The sequence below is a fragment of the Anopheles coluzzii genome, chromosome 2 (genome assembly GCF_943734685.1).
Source record: "Anopheles coluzzii chromosome 2, AcolN3, whole genome shotgun sequence".
Taxonomy (NCBI): domain Eukaryota; kingdom Metazoa; phylum Arthropoda; class Insecta; order Diptera; family Culicidae; genus Anopheles; species Anopheles coluzzii.
In genome coordinates this window covers 103,876,049-103,891,324 of record NC_064670.1, presented here as the reverse complement: position 1 = coordinate 103,891,324, position 15,276 = coordinate 103,876,049, and the positions used below count along the sequence as shown (strand labels likewise).

At 45.7% G+C, this 15,276-nt stretch overlaps 3 protein-coding genes across 12 annotated transcripts in view; 2 read left to right on the top strand and 1 right to left on the bottom strand.

Moving 5' to 3' along the window:
* The window catches only part of LOC120953744 (nucleosome-remodeling factor subunit NURF301), a 22,407-nt gene extending 13,635 nt beyond the window's left edge, over positions 1 to 8,772 (top strand). For 7 of the 8 annotated variants that reach the window (XM_040373963.2, XM_049605585.1, XM_049605588.1 and 4 more), the window contains 8 exons: positions 3,877 to 4,327; positions 4,418 to 5,040; positions 5,504 to 5,916; positions 6,003 to 6,215; positions 6,294 to 6,461; positions 6,570 to 6,765; positions 6,858 to 6,942; positions 7,017 to 8,772. In XM_040373963.2, the coding sequence (XP_040229897.2) occupies positions 3,877 to 4,327; positions 4,418 to 5,040; positions 5,504 to 5,916; positions 6,003 to 6,215; positions 6,294 to 6,461; positions 6,570 to 6,765; positions 6,858 to 6,942; positions 7,017 to 7,318 (2,451 nt within the window). In that variant the 3' untranslated portion in view covers positions 7,319 to 8,772. The remainder of the gene's footprint in view (positions 1 to 3,876; positions 4,328 to 4,417; positions 5,041 to 5,503; positions 5,917 to 6,002; positions 6,216 to 6,293; positions 6,462 to 6,569; positions 6,766 to 6,857; positions 6,943 to 7,016) is intronic. The other variant, XM_049605589.1, reaches the window with a different exon arrangement.
* LOC120949256 (acyl-coenzyme A diphosphatase FITM2) lies at positions 7,968 to 15,276 on the bottom strand. 3 transcript variants are annotated; one of them, XM_040366441.2, is made up of 3 exons: positions 14,999 to 15,273; positions 13,341 to 14,624; positions 7,968 to 9,071 (listed from the first exon to the last, which is right to left on the bottom strand). In XM_040366441.2, exons 2-3 carry the CDS (start codon positions 14,574 to 14,576, stop codon positions 9,012 to 9,014), a joined length of 1,296 nt encoding a protein of 431 aa, XP_040222375.1. In that variant the 5' UTR covers positions 14,577 to 14,624; positions 14,999 to 15,273; the 3' UTR covers positions 7,968 to 9,011. The 3 variants fall into 3 exon arrangements, with proteins under 3 accessions (XP_040222375.1, XP_040222376.1, XP_040222374.2); XM_040366442.2 differs by lacking the exon at positions 7,968 to 9,071 and adding an exon at positions 11,917 to 12,801 and having other exon boundaries at positions 14,999 to 15,270; XM_040366440.2 differs by lacking the exon at positions 7,968 to 9,071 and having other exon boundaries at positions 11,917 to 14,624; positions 14,999 to 15,276.
* On the top strand, positions 9,115 to 11,911 carry LOC120949257 (ganglioside-induced differentiation-associated protein 1). The gene is made up of 3 exons (XM_040366443.2): positions 9,115 to 10,078; positions 10,761 to 10,953; positions 11,015 to 11,911. Exons 1-3 carry the CDS (start codon positions 9,989 to 9,991, stop codon positions 11,677 to 11,679), a joined length of 948 nt encoding a protein of 315 aa, XP_040222377.2. The 5' UTR covers positions 9,115 to 9,988; the 3' UTR covers positions 11,680 to 11,911.

The window sequence follows — 15,276 nt, the reverse complement described above, 5'->3', positions numbered from 1 at the left end:
GTGCTCTGCTCTCTTTCTCTCTCTCACACACACTCTCTTCAGTTATATATGAATATGTATTAACCTATGTAACCCCGAAGCTCAACATATTTTGTTGAAACTGTTCTGAAACAGAACCTCCTAAAGATATGCGCCCATTTAATATAACACAATTTAAAAACAAAACAAAAACAAAAGTTGTACATTGAGTCAAAGATAAACAAAGTAAGCTAAATCAATTTAAGCAAACTGTACTGTAAATATTTCCCTTAACAATAAGAGTAAAGCGGGCGCTAATGGGTTTCTTTACGATATTTCTCATACTACATAACCGGAGCGCGTGTTTTGTAACGAATGAGCAAGAATGATGAGAGAGGAATTATTTGTAAGTTATCTGTAATACACAAAATACGCTCAGTAGCAGTGTGTGGTAGTGAAACGCGCGCGAATCCATTATAGCAGAACGGCCAGTTGACTTCTCGGCGCAAGGTGGTAATGAAGGGTGAATGTAGAATTTTTACACACGTGTGTTTTGAAAATCCGTGCTGTGTAAAAAGTTAGTAAGACATATAAACAAAACAAAAAGAACAACATCAACAAAATCCGGTACAGTTTAACAAAACATAAATGATTTATGATTTTGCCTATTGTAAGAAGAAAAAGAAAGCAGTCGAGAGAAAACATAATTAAACCGAATTGATTACATATATTCTAGAGGAGAACTAATCAATTGTCGAGAAAATATTAAAAAAAAAAATACAAAAACACAATGGTAATCAATAAAGAACAAAGAACGCTAATAAAAGTATATCTGATGAGCAAGATTAATAGAAAACAAACAAAAAAAATCTCGAAATCTACTCTCAACTATGTTCCCGGTGTGTGCGTGTGTGTATGTGTGCGCGTATGTATGTGGGTGTGTCGTTCATGATCTACATGATGGATTTAGTATATTTGTTTCTATTGTTTATTCCTCTTCCTTACCTCTATGTTGCACCAATTTTATCTATTGCTAAATTAGTTTGTGCTTCGTAGTAGAACCTTGGCAACATCTAAATCTTATATGTATTTTTACTTTAGTTGTACCAATCTTTTGAAAACCGTATTTTCACGCCGCACACCGGTCTCCGAGCCAATACTAATAACAAAAAACCCACTACCCCAGCGATTTTGTTGGTTGTACAATCGTAAAAGAACGCAAGGTAGCTAACAAGTACAACATGTTTTACCAAGAAAACTACACCCCTACCTTTAATCTCTCTACTATCATTAAGCGGAAAAGAGGGGAAGTCGCGAAGTATGCGAAGAAAGGAAGCCACAAGCTGCAACCGAAGCAGGAATAATGTACGCAATTCTCCTTTATCCTTGTCTTTAGTGCGTTGGTTAGAATCGGTTATAAGCATATTATACATACGTTAGGGCGACGGGAATGTGTGAGGTGCGTTGTGCGTGTGTGTATGTGTGTGCGTTGTGTCACGAAAGAGAGGAGTAGTCGCGTGGTTAGGTGTCTTAATTGATAGAAGTCATGGCGGCAGCAGAGTCAAAGCGCCGCCGTTCGCCGGCTGGCTGGTACACGTGTTGACCAAAGACCAAAAAAAAAAAACCAGGGAAAACGAATGAATGAATAACAGCGGGTGAAATAGAGATAAAACACAATGGCAATAGACAATGTTGTTGGCGGGCAGGGTTTGCTTTCTCTCTCTCGTCTCTCAGATCTTTCTACTACTGGCACACCGTTCCTGATTGTATCTTATTTCTCCACCACCCCCCCCCCCCCTTATTTTTTACCGCAAGGCTATTATTAAAGGCCCGCAGTGTGTAATGCTAAAAAGTAAAATGCAGCTAAAGTTATTATTCACTTCCTTTGGTACCTGGTAACAAAGCAGAAAAGCGAAGAAATAAGAACGAATTTGAACAAAAATTAAGTGGCCATAATATACACCTATATATCCACACCACAGTTTGCTACTAACTTAAACCACATTTCCTACGATTTGTTTTTTTGCAGTGTGTGTGTTTTTAAATTGACTTTTCTTCTAAACCCCCATGGTGTTTTACATTTTGTTTTTATGTTGGTGGCATTTGATATGGCTAATATTTTAATATTGCTTTTGTTTGTTTTGTTGTTACTTTCTGATTTTATTATTATTTGTTTTCTTTCCTATTATAAGATTTACTTGTTTTTTTTATTGTTTTTATTTAACATCTCACAAAAGAGTTTAAACATTTTTATTAAAGCATTAAATTTTTAATTAAAGAGTCATTTCTCTTTTTTTTAACACCTTTCGCCCTTCCCAGCCCAATTCTTCCCACCGCTACTCCCCCTCTCCCCGTTTTGCTCCTTCTTCTTCCTATGTGTGCGCGTCCGTGTGCTCGCTTTTTGATCGCAAATGAGAATCAGTACAAAGACCGGCAATAATAATAATATCAATAATAATAATAATGGCAACAGAAAGCGAATCTAACGATCCGAGGAAGAACAACCTCTGCATTTCCATCGATCTCCGACCCACCACCACCCCACCCACCCTCTCAATTGCTATCAGTTTAATTTGTCACGCGAAATCAAAATATTAAAAAAAAAAAAGGATAAAGGAATGTTTCGAGATTACAAACTGCTGCTCTGTTGTAGGTTTAGAATTCACCCACTATTGAGTTATAGAGAACGGCAACCGCAAATAATATAGGGCATTCTCGCTTCGAACAAACATTGAACGAATCTAAATGATCAGGATCACAAGCACATATTATTCATAGGGACAGTAGTAGTAGGTGTGTTGAAAGGAGAGGTTGTATGTCGATGTGATGTACTCATCATCGACTCTGGAAGGTTCAATGGTTTTCCTTTTCCAAAACGTTCCATTTTTTATGTTTTAGTAGAGACCTTTTTAGTTCTTTTCATTTGTACCACTGATTTTTAATTTGGTTGTTTTTTTCTCTCTTATGCATAAATTTGTAGCTCTGCACCTAATTTATTTTTATTTTCCGTCCAATGGCATTTCTACGCACCTTTCTAGCCAAAAACGGGTGTTAAGATGGGAGAAGCTAAGAGGCGTTAGATCAATCACAATGCAATAATAGTGGAATGAAGTTAAAGCATTAGCTTGAAACTCACGTGTAGCGTCGTAGATTTGTGAAGTGTATGTGATTTAATACATTTGGGACCATTCAGGGGATAGAAAGAAGCAGCTAGCGGGCAAGAATCGCCAGAAGCAATGCGTTTTAGTAAGGAAGGAAGGACTTAACTAATCATTTCCAATTGGCAAAGCTGTGGCTACCTTTCCATATTTTGTACACCTTTCAATTTCCGCACTTTGTCCTTTTAGCTGGATGCATATCTTCACCACAAACGAATTCCCTCTTGTGCAAGAAACTGCGCAAACTGAGCATGAGAATAACGTGAAGTATCATTACAGTAAAATGCACCAACTACTCTATCTTCCTATTGCTCTGTCTGGTTCATTCACGTAAATTGATCATTATTGCTGCATTCGGCATTTTGCTGATGTCCCCCTCCCCCTCCCCTCTTCAATAGTAAATATCCTTCAACAAAGTTTTGGTCGGAGATCGGTGGAGTGTGCTGTGGTGGTGGTGGTGGTGACGACACCGGGGTAGGATGATTGTGTGTGTGAACAAATGAAAGAAAAGTTGTGCTCCTCGTTATCAAAAGTATCGCTCTGTTGGATGCTGCTGGCTGGCTGATGCCGCCGCCGTTGAAAGAATTAGGTTTGTAGATGATTCGATCATTTGCGATGAAATAAGCGAAAACATGGGTGGTTCAACCTTGCCGAACTGAGGAACGGTGTTACTAATGCGGTCACAATTCGTTACCATCACCGCGTGTGGTCGTACGATTGCGTTTTGTTTTGTTTCTTTCTGGCTATCCTTTTCCAATAGGATAATGCGACGGAGGAAGGTGCTGAACTGGGCATGCAAGAAGCTGGCACTCTCCCCAACACTGCAACGACGATACCTGCTGCTGTTCCGATGATTCAAGGAACAAACAACCCTAGCTCGGCCATCGATGATGGAAAGCCCCGGATCCTGTCGAACATCATCATAAATGGGGCCAACAATGCATCCGTGATAAACCCGCTGGTGAAGAAAGAGCTGATTCAAAAGGTCAGCAATAATCTGAACAAACAGCAGCAGCAGCAGCAGCAGCAAAAGATGCAGCAACAGAATGTGGTGCCGGCAGCAGAACCGGAAGCAACCGTTGTGGCAACATCGGTCGTTGCTCCGCCGCAACAGGATGCAGCGGACGAGGCAAAGGAAAAGGAAGGAGACCTAGAGGAGAGCAACGAGGGAAAGGAATCGTTCGTAGTGACGTCGGATTACATTCAGCAGTGTAAGTTGTTCTTGTGTCCTTCCTACTGTGCCATCTGTATCGATTTGCAGCATAATGAGACAAATCTTGTGTGTTGTCCACCTTTTGTAGTGATCAATAATGCCCGCAAGCAGGGCAATAATCCGCCGGAGATCGAGGAAAAACTGCTGAACCTGCAGCGCTACCACGAGAAGAACACCAAGACGGAAGATCGGTCCGATCGTACGATTGCGCTGCAGCACAACTACAGCAACATGACCGGCAATCGGAGCGAATCGCACAGCAACAGCAGCCGCACGCGCAAACGTCCGACGCCGCGGGCCGAGGACGATGATGACGAGTGGCAGCTGGATACGCCGAAGCGTTCCCGTCCCTCGAAGAGCACCTCGTCCGCTGCCGGCGGTGGTGTAAGTACGCACCTCAGCCCGGGAGGCAGCAGCCGGGAGAGAAAGCTATCCAACAACGAGACTCACGGCAGCGCCGCCGCCAGTTCGCCGAACAAACGGCGAGCAGGAGCTTCAAGCCATCAAACGCAGCACCAGTCACCAACAGCAACGATGATCGTGACATCTTCTGCTGAAGGTAAATCGGACTCTCCCTCGACCGGACGCAATAGAAATGCGGAAAAGCGGAAGCAGCAGTCGTCTGCTGGCGCGAATTGTGATTCTTCGGGCACGGCTGTTTCACCCCAGCAGCACCAACAGAACCCTCACCAGCGGCAGAGCAAATTACAGGTATGTTGTTCTCGTTTTAGCGCGTCTGGTTTGATGATGCAAACGAGTGTCCTTTTTCCAAGCAAGGAAGAGGACTTGGCACGTTTTGCATCGTGTGAACATTCTTCCCACATAGAAGCTATTTTTGCTCCCACGTTCTTCCCCTTCTTTTGTCGCCGTTGTCCTGCTGTTTTTTTTTCTTTCTCCCTCGCCTTGTTTTTAGCTATTATTTACTCTGTAAGTTGCTGCGGTGTGTTGCAGCAAATGTTTATTTCTTTCCTCATTTCTGATTCCACACCATTTCCCATACACCGTGGAACCAGTTGCAGTTTGTCTTTTAAGCTTTATATCTTTATTTCACTATTTATTTATTATTATTACGATTACTAATTTGCCTGTGTCCCAGTCTTAGCATACGCAACACAAAAAAAAAATACCGAAAATAAAATCCTTATTTCTGTGTGTGATTGTTCTTTTGCGCTAGGCACAATTGAATCGTCACAAGGAACAGTTAAAGAAAGATATTCTCAAGAAACGATCTCATCTCGAAAAGGAATTGCAGGTACAGATACAAAAGGAACTCTCCGTCGAGCTGCAGTCGGCTTCCGGCACCACGAACATCCGGGCGGCATCAGCAGCAGCAACCGGTGGTGGTGGTGGTGGTGGTGGTGGTAGAGTGATGGTGACCACAGCAGGCACTACTGCGGCAGCTTCCTTCCAGCAGCAGGAGCAGCAGCATCAACAGCTTCAGTCGCCCTTAATGGCCGAGTCGAGCCTGACCAATGCGGACGAACACGAGGAGAGCGAAAAGCTGGTGCCGCCCGGTCGTGGAAGCTCGAAGCAAACGACGGATAAGAGTTCCTCCACAGCGTCTGCAACCACCACATCCAGAAGAAGGTAAGAGTACCTGCTGCTGTTGCTGCTTGTGAAAGCATTTGCCGCAAACAAATGTGGGCTTAATCGTTTCCTTCCAATTTGCACAGAACAATCGTTAGTGGTGCTAATGCCGCAACGAAAGAACCGACCGGAGCGGCGGCCTCCGCTAAACGGGGCCAGAAACATGCTACCCCAGCGGCAAAGTCCGGAAACGCTCGATCGTCGGGTGGCCGTGGTGCGGGACAGTCAAAGCGGGGTGCGAAAAAGAATAACAAAGCCCAAACGCATTGCATCTGCCAGACGCCGTACGATGATTCGAAGTAAGTTGGGGAGCTTCTAGGGGAATGTGGGAATTGTTGTATTAACATGTTTTGCAATTCTTTCGATCCGCTTGGCAGGTTCTACGTTGGGTGCGATCTGTGCAACAACTGGTTCCACGGCGACTGTGTCGGCATCAGCGAGGCAGAGTCGAAGAAGATCACTGAATACATCTGCAGTGAGTGTAAGCATGCCCGGGAAACGCAGGAACTGTACTGTCTCTGCCGCCAGCCTTATGACGAATCTCAGTAAGTAGAGTACCTTCTCCTACCCGCCAGAAGAAGCTTGTGATCGTCCAGCTAAGTTGTGCAATTTCCGAATTATTTTAACCGCCGTTGGATCTTTTTTTTTTAAAGGTTTTACATTTGCTGTGATAAGTGCCAGGATTGGTTCCACGGCCGTTGCGTCGGCATTCTGCAGTGCGAGGCGAACAATATCGATGAGTATAGCTGCCCGAACTGCCACATGAACAATGCGATCAATTTCGCCAACATGAAGACGCTCAGTGCAAAGGAGTTTGAAAATCTGAAGAAACTTATCAAACAGATACAGGTAAGAAAACATTTCCCGTTGGCTTCACACCCTTTTTGAAGGGTTTGATGATGTGTTAATCCTTGTGTTTCCTTTGTTCCTTTTTTTTGCAGCAACACAAAAGCGCCTGGCCATTTATGGAACCGGTCGATCCGAACGAGGCACCGGATTACTATCGTGTGATAAAGGAACCTATGGGTAAGTTGTTGTGTTTTACGTGATCTTGAAGCATTTTTTTTTTCTATTCTATTAAACCGTTTTCCCCCTAACAGACCTGCAAAAGATTGAAGGTAAAATCGATAACAAAGTGTATCAAACGCTGTCCGAGTTTATCGGCGACATGACGAAGATATTCGACAACTGCCGGTACTACAACCCGAAGGAGTCGCCGTTCTTCCGGTGCGCGGAAAGCCTGGAATCGTTCTTCGTGCAGAAGATCAAACACTTCCGCGAGCATCTCATCGATCGAAACGATGATGCGGCGGACGTAGTGGCGGCGGCGGTGGCCGGCGGTAGTTCACTTTCACCCGTTGCCAGCCCACCGGAGGCATCTGCCGTGACCGCGATTGCGTAGTCTAGCAGCAACTCCATTCTGTACAACTATCTGCAGAATGGTTAGCTTATTCATGCGAAGTGAGCGAGAGAGAGATGAAGAAAGAGGTTGCCAATTTTAACAGGTAGATTTTAGTTACTTTTTACCTTTTAACCCCGGAATATTGTGGCGCTACACAGCAGTGTAGTGCAAACGCCGGCTTTTTTGGGGGTAACACACAAATCCCGGACCAACGGGAAGAAAAGAGAGAGAGAGAAAGTCAGCTTTTTTGCACGTAAATTTGTGCAATCTAATTACGGTAGCGTGTGGCTTGGCAAACGGTGTAGTAGTAGTGTATTTATTTGCAAACGTTAGGCGCATAAGTATGCGGTACGGAGGGCATGGGCCGGTCCCATACTGTATAGAGTAGTAGGCCGGTGCGCCTCAAATAGATTCAGCGTGTGTGATCTCTGACTGGACCGTGCCGCCCCGTCCCATGCGCATGTACAACACTGTGAGAGTTTGATCGTGGATCGATTGGAGAAGGAACTTTGCTTTGATTGACGCCACAGTAGGCGGAGAAGATACGTAAAGAAAGAATGTGACACACATACACATTCGCTCTTGCAATAGTCAGTGAAAGAGAAGCTATCGTTTAGTTTTCCGATATTCATTAGTGTTTTTCCACCGAATGTAACTACATGAGAGGCAAATTTGTGCCAAGCGTATTGTAAATAGAGTGTGCAAAATCAACGAAGAGAAGCTAATAAGAAAGAGAGCACAGATATATATTGTATGATAGGAACAGGAGTTTTATGAAGAGAGTATATTTTAATGTTTTTTTTTACTCTAGCTTTTGAACTCTTGCAGCACAATGGTAGCAATAACACGATTGTTCTATTTGAAATAGATGATTTAACTATTTAGTCATACACACACACACACACACACACACACAATCACAGGTAGTAGCCACTTAGCTATATTTACATTATTATTATTATTACTACTACTACTGCTCACCTAATTAGAGATATGTTACAACGAGCGAGAATATTCCAGCACAGGGAAAACGGTTAGTTTACGGTGCGAAACCCTTTTTTCCGTGGTAGGATCGAGGATGATGAAGTAGCAGCAACGCCTTTTTTTTTAAATCCCGAATGCAGAATTTGCCGTGCCCAAAACCAACAATAATACGCGCACAAAACATGCAAAACGCGTTTTCTCGGTAGAGTTGCGGTAGAGCAAGGCATATGTGTGTACATACATATGTATAGTATTACATCTTACTAACTAAATCAGATTAATATGCGATAATGTAATGATTTTATTGCTTTAGAAAGGATAAATATATATTACAGCTAAGATTTACAAATTGCGCTACACTCCGTCGGTTTTTTGTGTACAGAGGGTAGAAGGTATCCCCCTTCTACCGCTGTATTGAAAATTCAATAAAAGTCCAAATCGGGACATCGTTTTACGAAACACAATGTAAAGGAAGGGATTAGGTTATTAAACCAACACCGTACAACTGGAACTGGAAAGAAAGTGGCATCTTTTTCGGATCTTTAAATCATTATCTAGAGACGTTTTCTATATATTTGTGCTCTATAGTGTAGTTTATTTAAATATGTATTCACAGTGGTTCTCAAAAATATAACCTATCTCTCTTACTGTACCCCCTTCCCACTCCGTCGTAGCCCATCCAAAGTGAATATGAAGGACCGACTTCTTATCAGCCAGAGGGATGAAACCGGTTGTCCAGCATTTTTCGACGCTTCGAAGTGGCCGTACCCTGTGGAAAAGCGTGATATGAATGGCACGAAAATGGGGGGCAGATATGTGGCATGCTTGGTATGGGGAGGGTATGCGGCGGAACAGTCCGGTAGTGTTACATCCTGTAAGTGTATCTCGATCGCCGCCCACAGGTTTGAATACTGCTGGTGGACACATTTATCACTGATTTCATTTCCTTCGCATTGCTGTCTGCGGACACACGGCTAATCTCGTGTGATATACTTAAGGAAAAAACAACACGATTAGCGGTGTGCCAATGATCGTACGCAAGCAACCATGGAGTGTGTGTGTGTGTGTAGTGTACCGATAAACATTAAGCGAGGGAGATCATACAGCATGAAAATACTAACACAATAGCAAAACAATTCTTCAAACAATCCGTCCTGTAACGCATATTGTAACGGTGTTAAGTGTAGACAGCACAGACAAAAAATGAGTAACCATACGCGCACACGAGATCGCACGCGGATGGGGCTAGCAAGGTGTGCGATGGGGCGGTATCCACGGGTGTGGTATCCATGCCCACCTCCACACACCACATCAGCTGGTCAGTAGGTGGTAAAAGTGCACGGTAATCAGATGGTAGTTAGCGCAGAGAGACTGTACTGTACTGACACACGCGCCGGGGGTCGTTGGTTACTTATCACAGTCTAAGCGAACGCTTGCGGGGTGTATCACAACCGTCGTCAGCCGATCCAGGAAAGCGCGATCATCGGGTTTTGTTCGACGCAATTCGAGATGCAAAAGCATGTGATGTAAAGCCGGCGGACGGGACCATTGAGTGATCAAGAGGAACATTGTTTGTGCGAAAAGTTTGTTAAGTGACATTGGGGCGGTGTTCGAGGCGCGCTGTTAGAAACCAAAGAAAAGCGAACATTTAAACAAAAAACTGTGTCACTGTAGAGAGGCAGAGAAATGTCCGAAAAACGATTCAAACGTCCGAGCGTTGCGAATGGGGATGGATTGATACTGTACTGCAATCAGTATAGCTACTACTGCCACAAGGTAAGCAGCTTTTAGTAGCGATCTATTGAAGGTAGTCCAACGAAGGCACCCGCCATCTCTCACACATGATGTGATTATTTATCTTTCATTTTATCATCACCAAACGCTAAACGTGTGCCGCTTTTCATATCCATTACGCAACGAACGTGGAGCGAAATGGAACGATATGCTCTTTTAGAAACGATCGCAGTATTTAAAATCTTTGCTGCACGAGCATAATAATGCAATTAAACTAACAATAATCAATAACAGAAAATCAAAAGATCATCGCGGCGTTTAACTCAACCAATAATAATAAGAGACGGCGGCTAGAGCTTGTGACTAGAGATCCGCGATGATGATAGTTAAAGGGTCATGTGCTCCATATGATGCGTGTACCGTACCATCAAGGGGTGGTAGTAGCGTATACACTGGGAGGGGGGGGGGAGGAAGTTACGCCGGTCACGCTTCACCGGAAGACAATGCGCGAAACACAGGTGTGGAGGGATTTATCTGGTTCTTTACTCGCTTTTCCATTCTACTGACCGATCATTTCCTCCTGTTGCTTGTGTTATCTGAGCTAAACGCAAGCATGATAAGGTAGTTTGAATCATGTTTGCTTGAGCTTGAGTTACATTCACGCGCAAAAACAGATCGCGTAATCAAGAGTGCATGTCGTAATAACCGTTTCCTACTCCCGCAGGTTCTACAGGCACTGCACGAGAAAGGGATTCGGTTCACCAAGTATGAGATCGACGTCACGAACGATGAACATTTCTCCGAATGGTTTCTGGAGCTGAATCCACGTGCCGAGCTGCCGGTGCTGCAAAATGGTTTGCTCATCGTGCCCGGCTCAAACCGCATACTGGACTATCTGGAGGAAAACTACCCAAAAAGTAAAGCATTCGGCTACGGAACGTACACATACGTTTTTTTAAAACCGTTTCTTTGTTGCAGACAAATCGTTACGCATGCCCATCGAAACGGATAAGCTGGTCGTTGGCTTTCGGCAAACGATCGAACGCCTGCCGATCGGGGTGATTACGATCGGATCCTTCCTGCATTCGCAGCACACGAGCAGTCCAAAGTTCCCGTTCGTGCTGCCCGTGCGTCAAACGATCCTAGCGCGGGACGAAACGCTTGCCCACCGGTTACGAGCGTACGCGACGGCATATCCTGCGTTTGCGGAGGTTTTGCTAAAGAAGGCGGACTTTCACGATCGCAAGCGCGCCATCATCGCTAGTGAGGAGTACTTTTGCAAGCTGCTAACGGCACTGGACGAATTTCTGACCAGCGTCGAGCAGTATCTCGCAACGATCGACGTCGACCGCTGCTGGCTGGCAGGGACGGCGGACACGTTCACGATGGTGGATATCAGTATTGGGACGCTGCTGCATCGCCTGTACGTGCTCGGGCTGGAGGATCGTTTCTGGGGCGAGGGTAAGCGGCCCCAAGTGGCGCGGTACTTTGCGAAGAGTTGCCAACGCGAATCGTTCCAGTGTGTGCTACCGTCGAAGGTGTCGATCCTGCGCACGGTGTGGATCAATACGCCGCCCGTGTACAAGGCTGGGCTGGCGGCTGTCTCATCCGTTTTAATTAGTTCTACTCTTTTGAAACGATAACGGATGGGGGGGGTGTTTACAGAAAAAAACATAAATATCAAGCCGGATTGAAACACATGGAACTATAATAAATGATTATTAGGAATGAAAATTATGAAAGGATCAACTGATGAGAGATAAACAAACAGCATACAAGCGTACAAGCGCATGCAGGTCAAACACAAACACAAATGGTTACGCGCGCGAGGTGGTGCAACACAACGAATAATAAATAATAGATACGTTCAACACAGTTGATTAAGTTTCCTACTTGTATTTGGTCGATCGAAGATTTACAAAACAGAATAGAACGGATATAGTAATACCAACAATAACAACAAAAAAGAAACATAATATTAACATACAACTAAGAAATAAAGGGGGGATGAACATAAATATTAACGTAAGTCTTGCCTCATAATAAGTAAGAGTATCAAAGTATCAAACTAAACAAATCACCAAAGACACGTTCAATGAAAGAACACAATAAACCTATACTGGGTTTTCCAGGTATGCTCATTAGCTGTGGGACGCCTTATTGACTCTTTCTTAAGTGAAATGAACTTAATGTAATGGGAATTGGGCTCTATAGCACCCTTGTTTCACAAATCTGGTAGGATTTTTCAAGGAGCCTGAGCAAAATAGAGTCCAATTAGATAAAGATCACTTCCAATAGGAAAGAGTCAAGGAAGTGTCCCACAACAATGAGAACCCCTGGAAACCCCTTTAAACTATCTGTAACCACCCCGTCGCGTGTTACGCAGCTTCCTTTGCGGTAGGAGTCGTTTAACTCATCCTCCCGCCTACCTAGGGAGGATTACACGTTATGGTCAGCTTTATAAGAAAAGAAAATTTTAGTTCAAGACCGTGCTGTTAGACAATTGCCAAAAGTAATAAATCATTGCAGCTCTGCTACACATAAACGCCACCCTCATTGCCTCAGCCTCATGTGTCAATTCTTCCCCGTCACCGATTGTCTGGTGTAGTGGCAAGAAGTGGTGGTTGGAGAGGAAAACGCTTTCAATCTCTCCATCAACACGCTCCGGGTCGTGTTTGTTCGCATCGTGCGTAAGTAATGTAACGATTTAATTGCACCGTATTGTCAACACATAGAGCCGTCGGTGGATCTCCATCAAATTAGATCTGTAAAAAATCGGAAAAAGTGTGGTGCATTGGTAGAAAAAGTTGTAATTTTGTTCATGCGCCTTAATTCTATTCCACACAGCAGCGTGCGTGTCTGTACAGCGTGGACAATTTCCAACGGAAAACATTACCATCACCACACATAAGAAGGGGTTAAGAAGAGCCGAATTGCCTTTAACCTGCAAAGCACTATTGAACACACCTGCCAAATGTACAGAATTACCACCACCCCCGTTTTTCCGACGCTATACAACCAATGTTATGCACACGAACCACATACAACACAGAAATTAATAAGGATGCACGTGGCGTTGTTGCACGCATGCACGCACGCAATCACATATGCAAAACAGAGAAGACAACTACGGTTCAAATCGCTCAAAGCGACTACGATAGCGAGCGTACGAAGGATGATTAAAGTCGGAGTTGCTATAGTAACTACCACTACTACCGCCACCAGCACCACCACCACCACCACTACTGCTGCTGTTGCCAATGCCACCGCTACCAATGCGTGAACCGTACAGATGGCTACTTACGAAAGCGGCCTGCTGTCCGCTGGCCGAACCACCTTCCAGCGGCGATGCACCTGCACCAACGCTTCCGCCAGACATTTGCTGCCTTGCGGCGTACAGTGGCATGCCCATGAACTTGGGTATTTCTTTGGGGCTGCCACCCGCATTGGCTCCGGCCGCTGCAGTGGAACCGGGCTGCAGTAAGCTGGCCCTTCGGCGCAGCCCAATTTCCGGCTTGCTGATGGACTGGTAGTTGAACAGCCCCTTGCCAACCGGATCGGGCAGCACGGTCGGTAGCGGGTACCAGGCCCGGTACGTCACGAACCACGTCACGACGGCAATGATGCCGCTCAGCACCTTCTCCACCATCCGATGGTGGTACAGCATCGTGCCGACCAGCATCAGGTCCCACAGCAGCTGCAGCATCGTCATGCCGATGAAGAACAGCCGAATCGTGGGGGTGAAGCGATTGTAGAAGTACTTGAGCGCCTTCAGATCCTCGTCCTTTAGGTTCTTGAGCGGATTGGACGTCTGGGAGTTGTCGTTGTTGCTCCGGTTGTGCTCCTCGTTGCGCAGCAAATCTTTGATGCTTTCCCACCCGATGATGGGGCGCGCCTCCTCCATCAGCACCAGGCTGGAGTAGATCAGTATGAAGGCATGGCCGGAAATGTCAAACCCATTCCACAGGTGGCCCGCCTTCAGGCAGGGCGTTTTGGCATCGAACCCGCGCACACTGCACCGACCGTAGCTCGATTCGATCACGTTGAACAGCTTCGTCCACACGAACCAAAACACGGTCGCTATGCCGAGCCGGGGCAGATGGTTCCGGATTAGCCGCTGATTGTCGCCGCAGCAGATCGTGATCGATGTCATGGCCAGATAGGGGAAGGCAAACAGCAGCGTCCAGGCCCAGCCCAGCTTGACGAAGTACACGTTGAACAGATTGTCCGTGCGGGCGAGGTATGTCTTCGGGTAGGGCAGAAAGTCCCCAATCAGGGACACGATGAACAAAGAGCCAAGGTACAGCGGCACCTTCAGGCTGGTGTCGAAGAAGATGATCTTTTTGCACACGTGCAGCACCATCATCGTGAGCACTTCCCGGATGGAGGTCGGTGTGGCGGTCGGTCTCGTGCCCTTTGCTTCCGCCCGTGCGGTCGTATCGTTTAACCCCTGGCGGAAGTTCATCTGTGGACGGGCGGCGTTGCCGCCCGCTGCTCCGGCGGCAGATGGCGTGTGGATTGGTTTTCGTTTGCTTGCCATCGGTGTTGCGTACTGTTGTGCTGGCGGCTGCTGTTTGTTGGTATCGCTCTAAAACAAGGGGAAATAGGACGTTAACAGAATAAAGCCCTTTGTTGATCGGTTGCTTGACCGAAGCGGGGAATATTGATGACGAACAGAACACGGAAAATGAAAAGGCAAACATCTCTCGATCGTAGTAAGCGGTGTGCGAAGCGAAAGGCGAGAAAGATGGTCCGAAATTAAAAATAAACACCAGCCACTTCACACGCACACGCGCAGGCATCGCAGTTGGGGGAGAGTGAAACACGGAGTTCAAAGGCTCGCCCGTCCAGAGTTTTCACTTCACAGACCCCTTCTCGCATTCCAAAAATAAAAAAGCCCACCCGATCAAAAAGGGGGCCCCAGAGGAGCGACCGCCGGATCGGAGCGCACAAGACACTTACATCACTGTTTTACACCACGGCATTAACAGCGTTCGCACGGGGAGAGGGTGAAACAAATTCGCCAGCAGATAGTGCCGCGGTTATGCTCTGGCACGCACTTTTACGACACCTCACGCAGAAACACGGCTGATCGGTGTGGGTAATTAACAACATCTGAATTTCATATGACATTTGCACCCGCGGCCGAATGCTTCAAACGTGGATGCAAAGCGGGATGACGCGCGGGAGTCAAAGTCCAAGCGTGTGGTTTTGCGAAGCGAAGGATGGATGCGTTGGAC

What these genes read in the sequence shown, in the direction of transcription:
- LOC120949257 (XM_040366443.2), top strand. Translation starts at nt 9,989, where the DNA reads ATGTCCGAAAAACGATTCAAACGTCCGAGCGTTGCGAATGGGGATGGA. An exon ending in ATAGCTACTACTGCCACAAG is followed by an intron (nt 10,079 to 10,760) that starts GTAAGCAGCTTT and finishes CTACTCCCGCAG; the next exon opens with GTTCTACAGGCACTGCACGA. An exon ending in GGAGGAAAACTACCCAAAAA is followed by an intron (nt 10,954 to 11,014) that starts GTAAAGCATTCG and finishes TCTTTGTTGCAG; the next exon opens with ACAAATCGTTACGCATGCCC.
- LOC120949256 (XM_040366440.2), bottom strand. Translation starts at nt 14,576, where the DNA reads ATGGCAAGCAAACGAAAACCAATCCACACGCCATCTGCCGCCGGAGCA.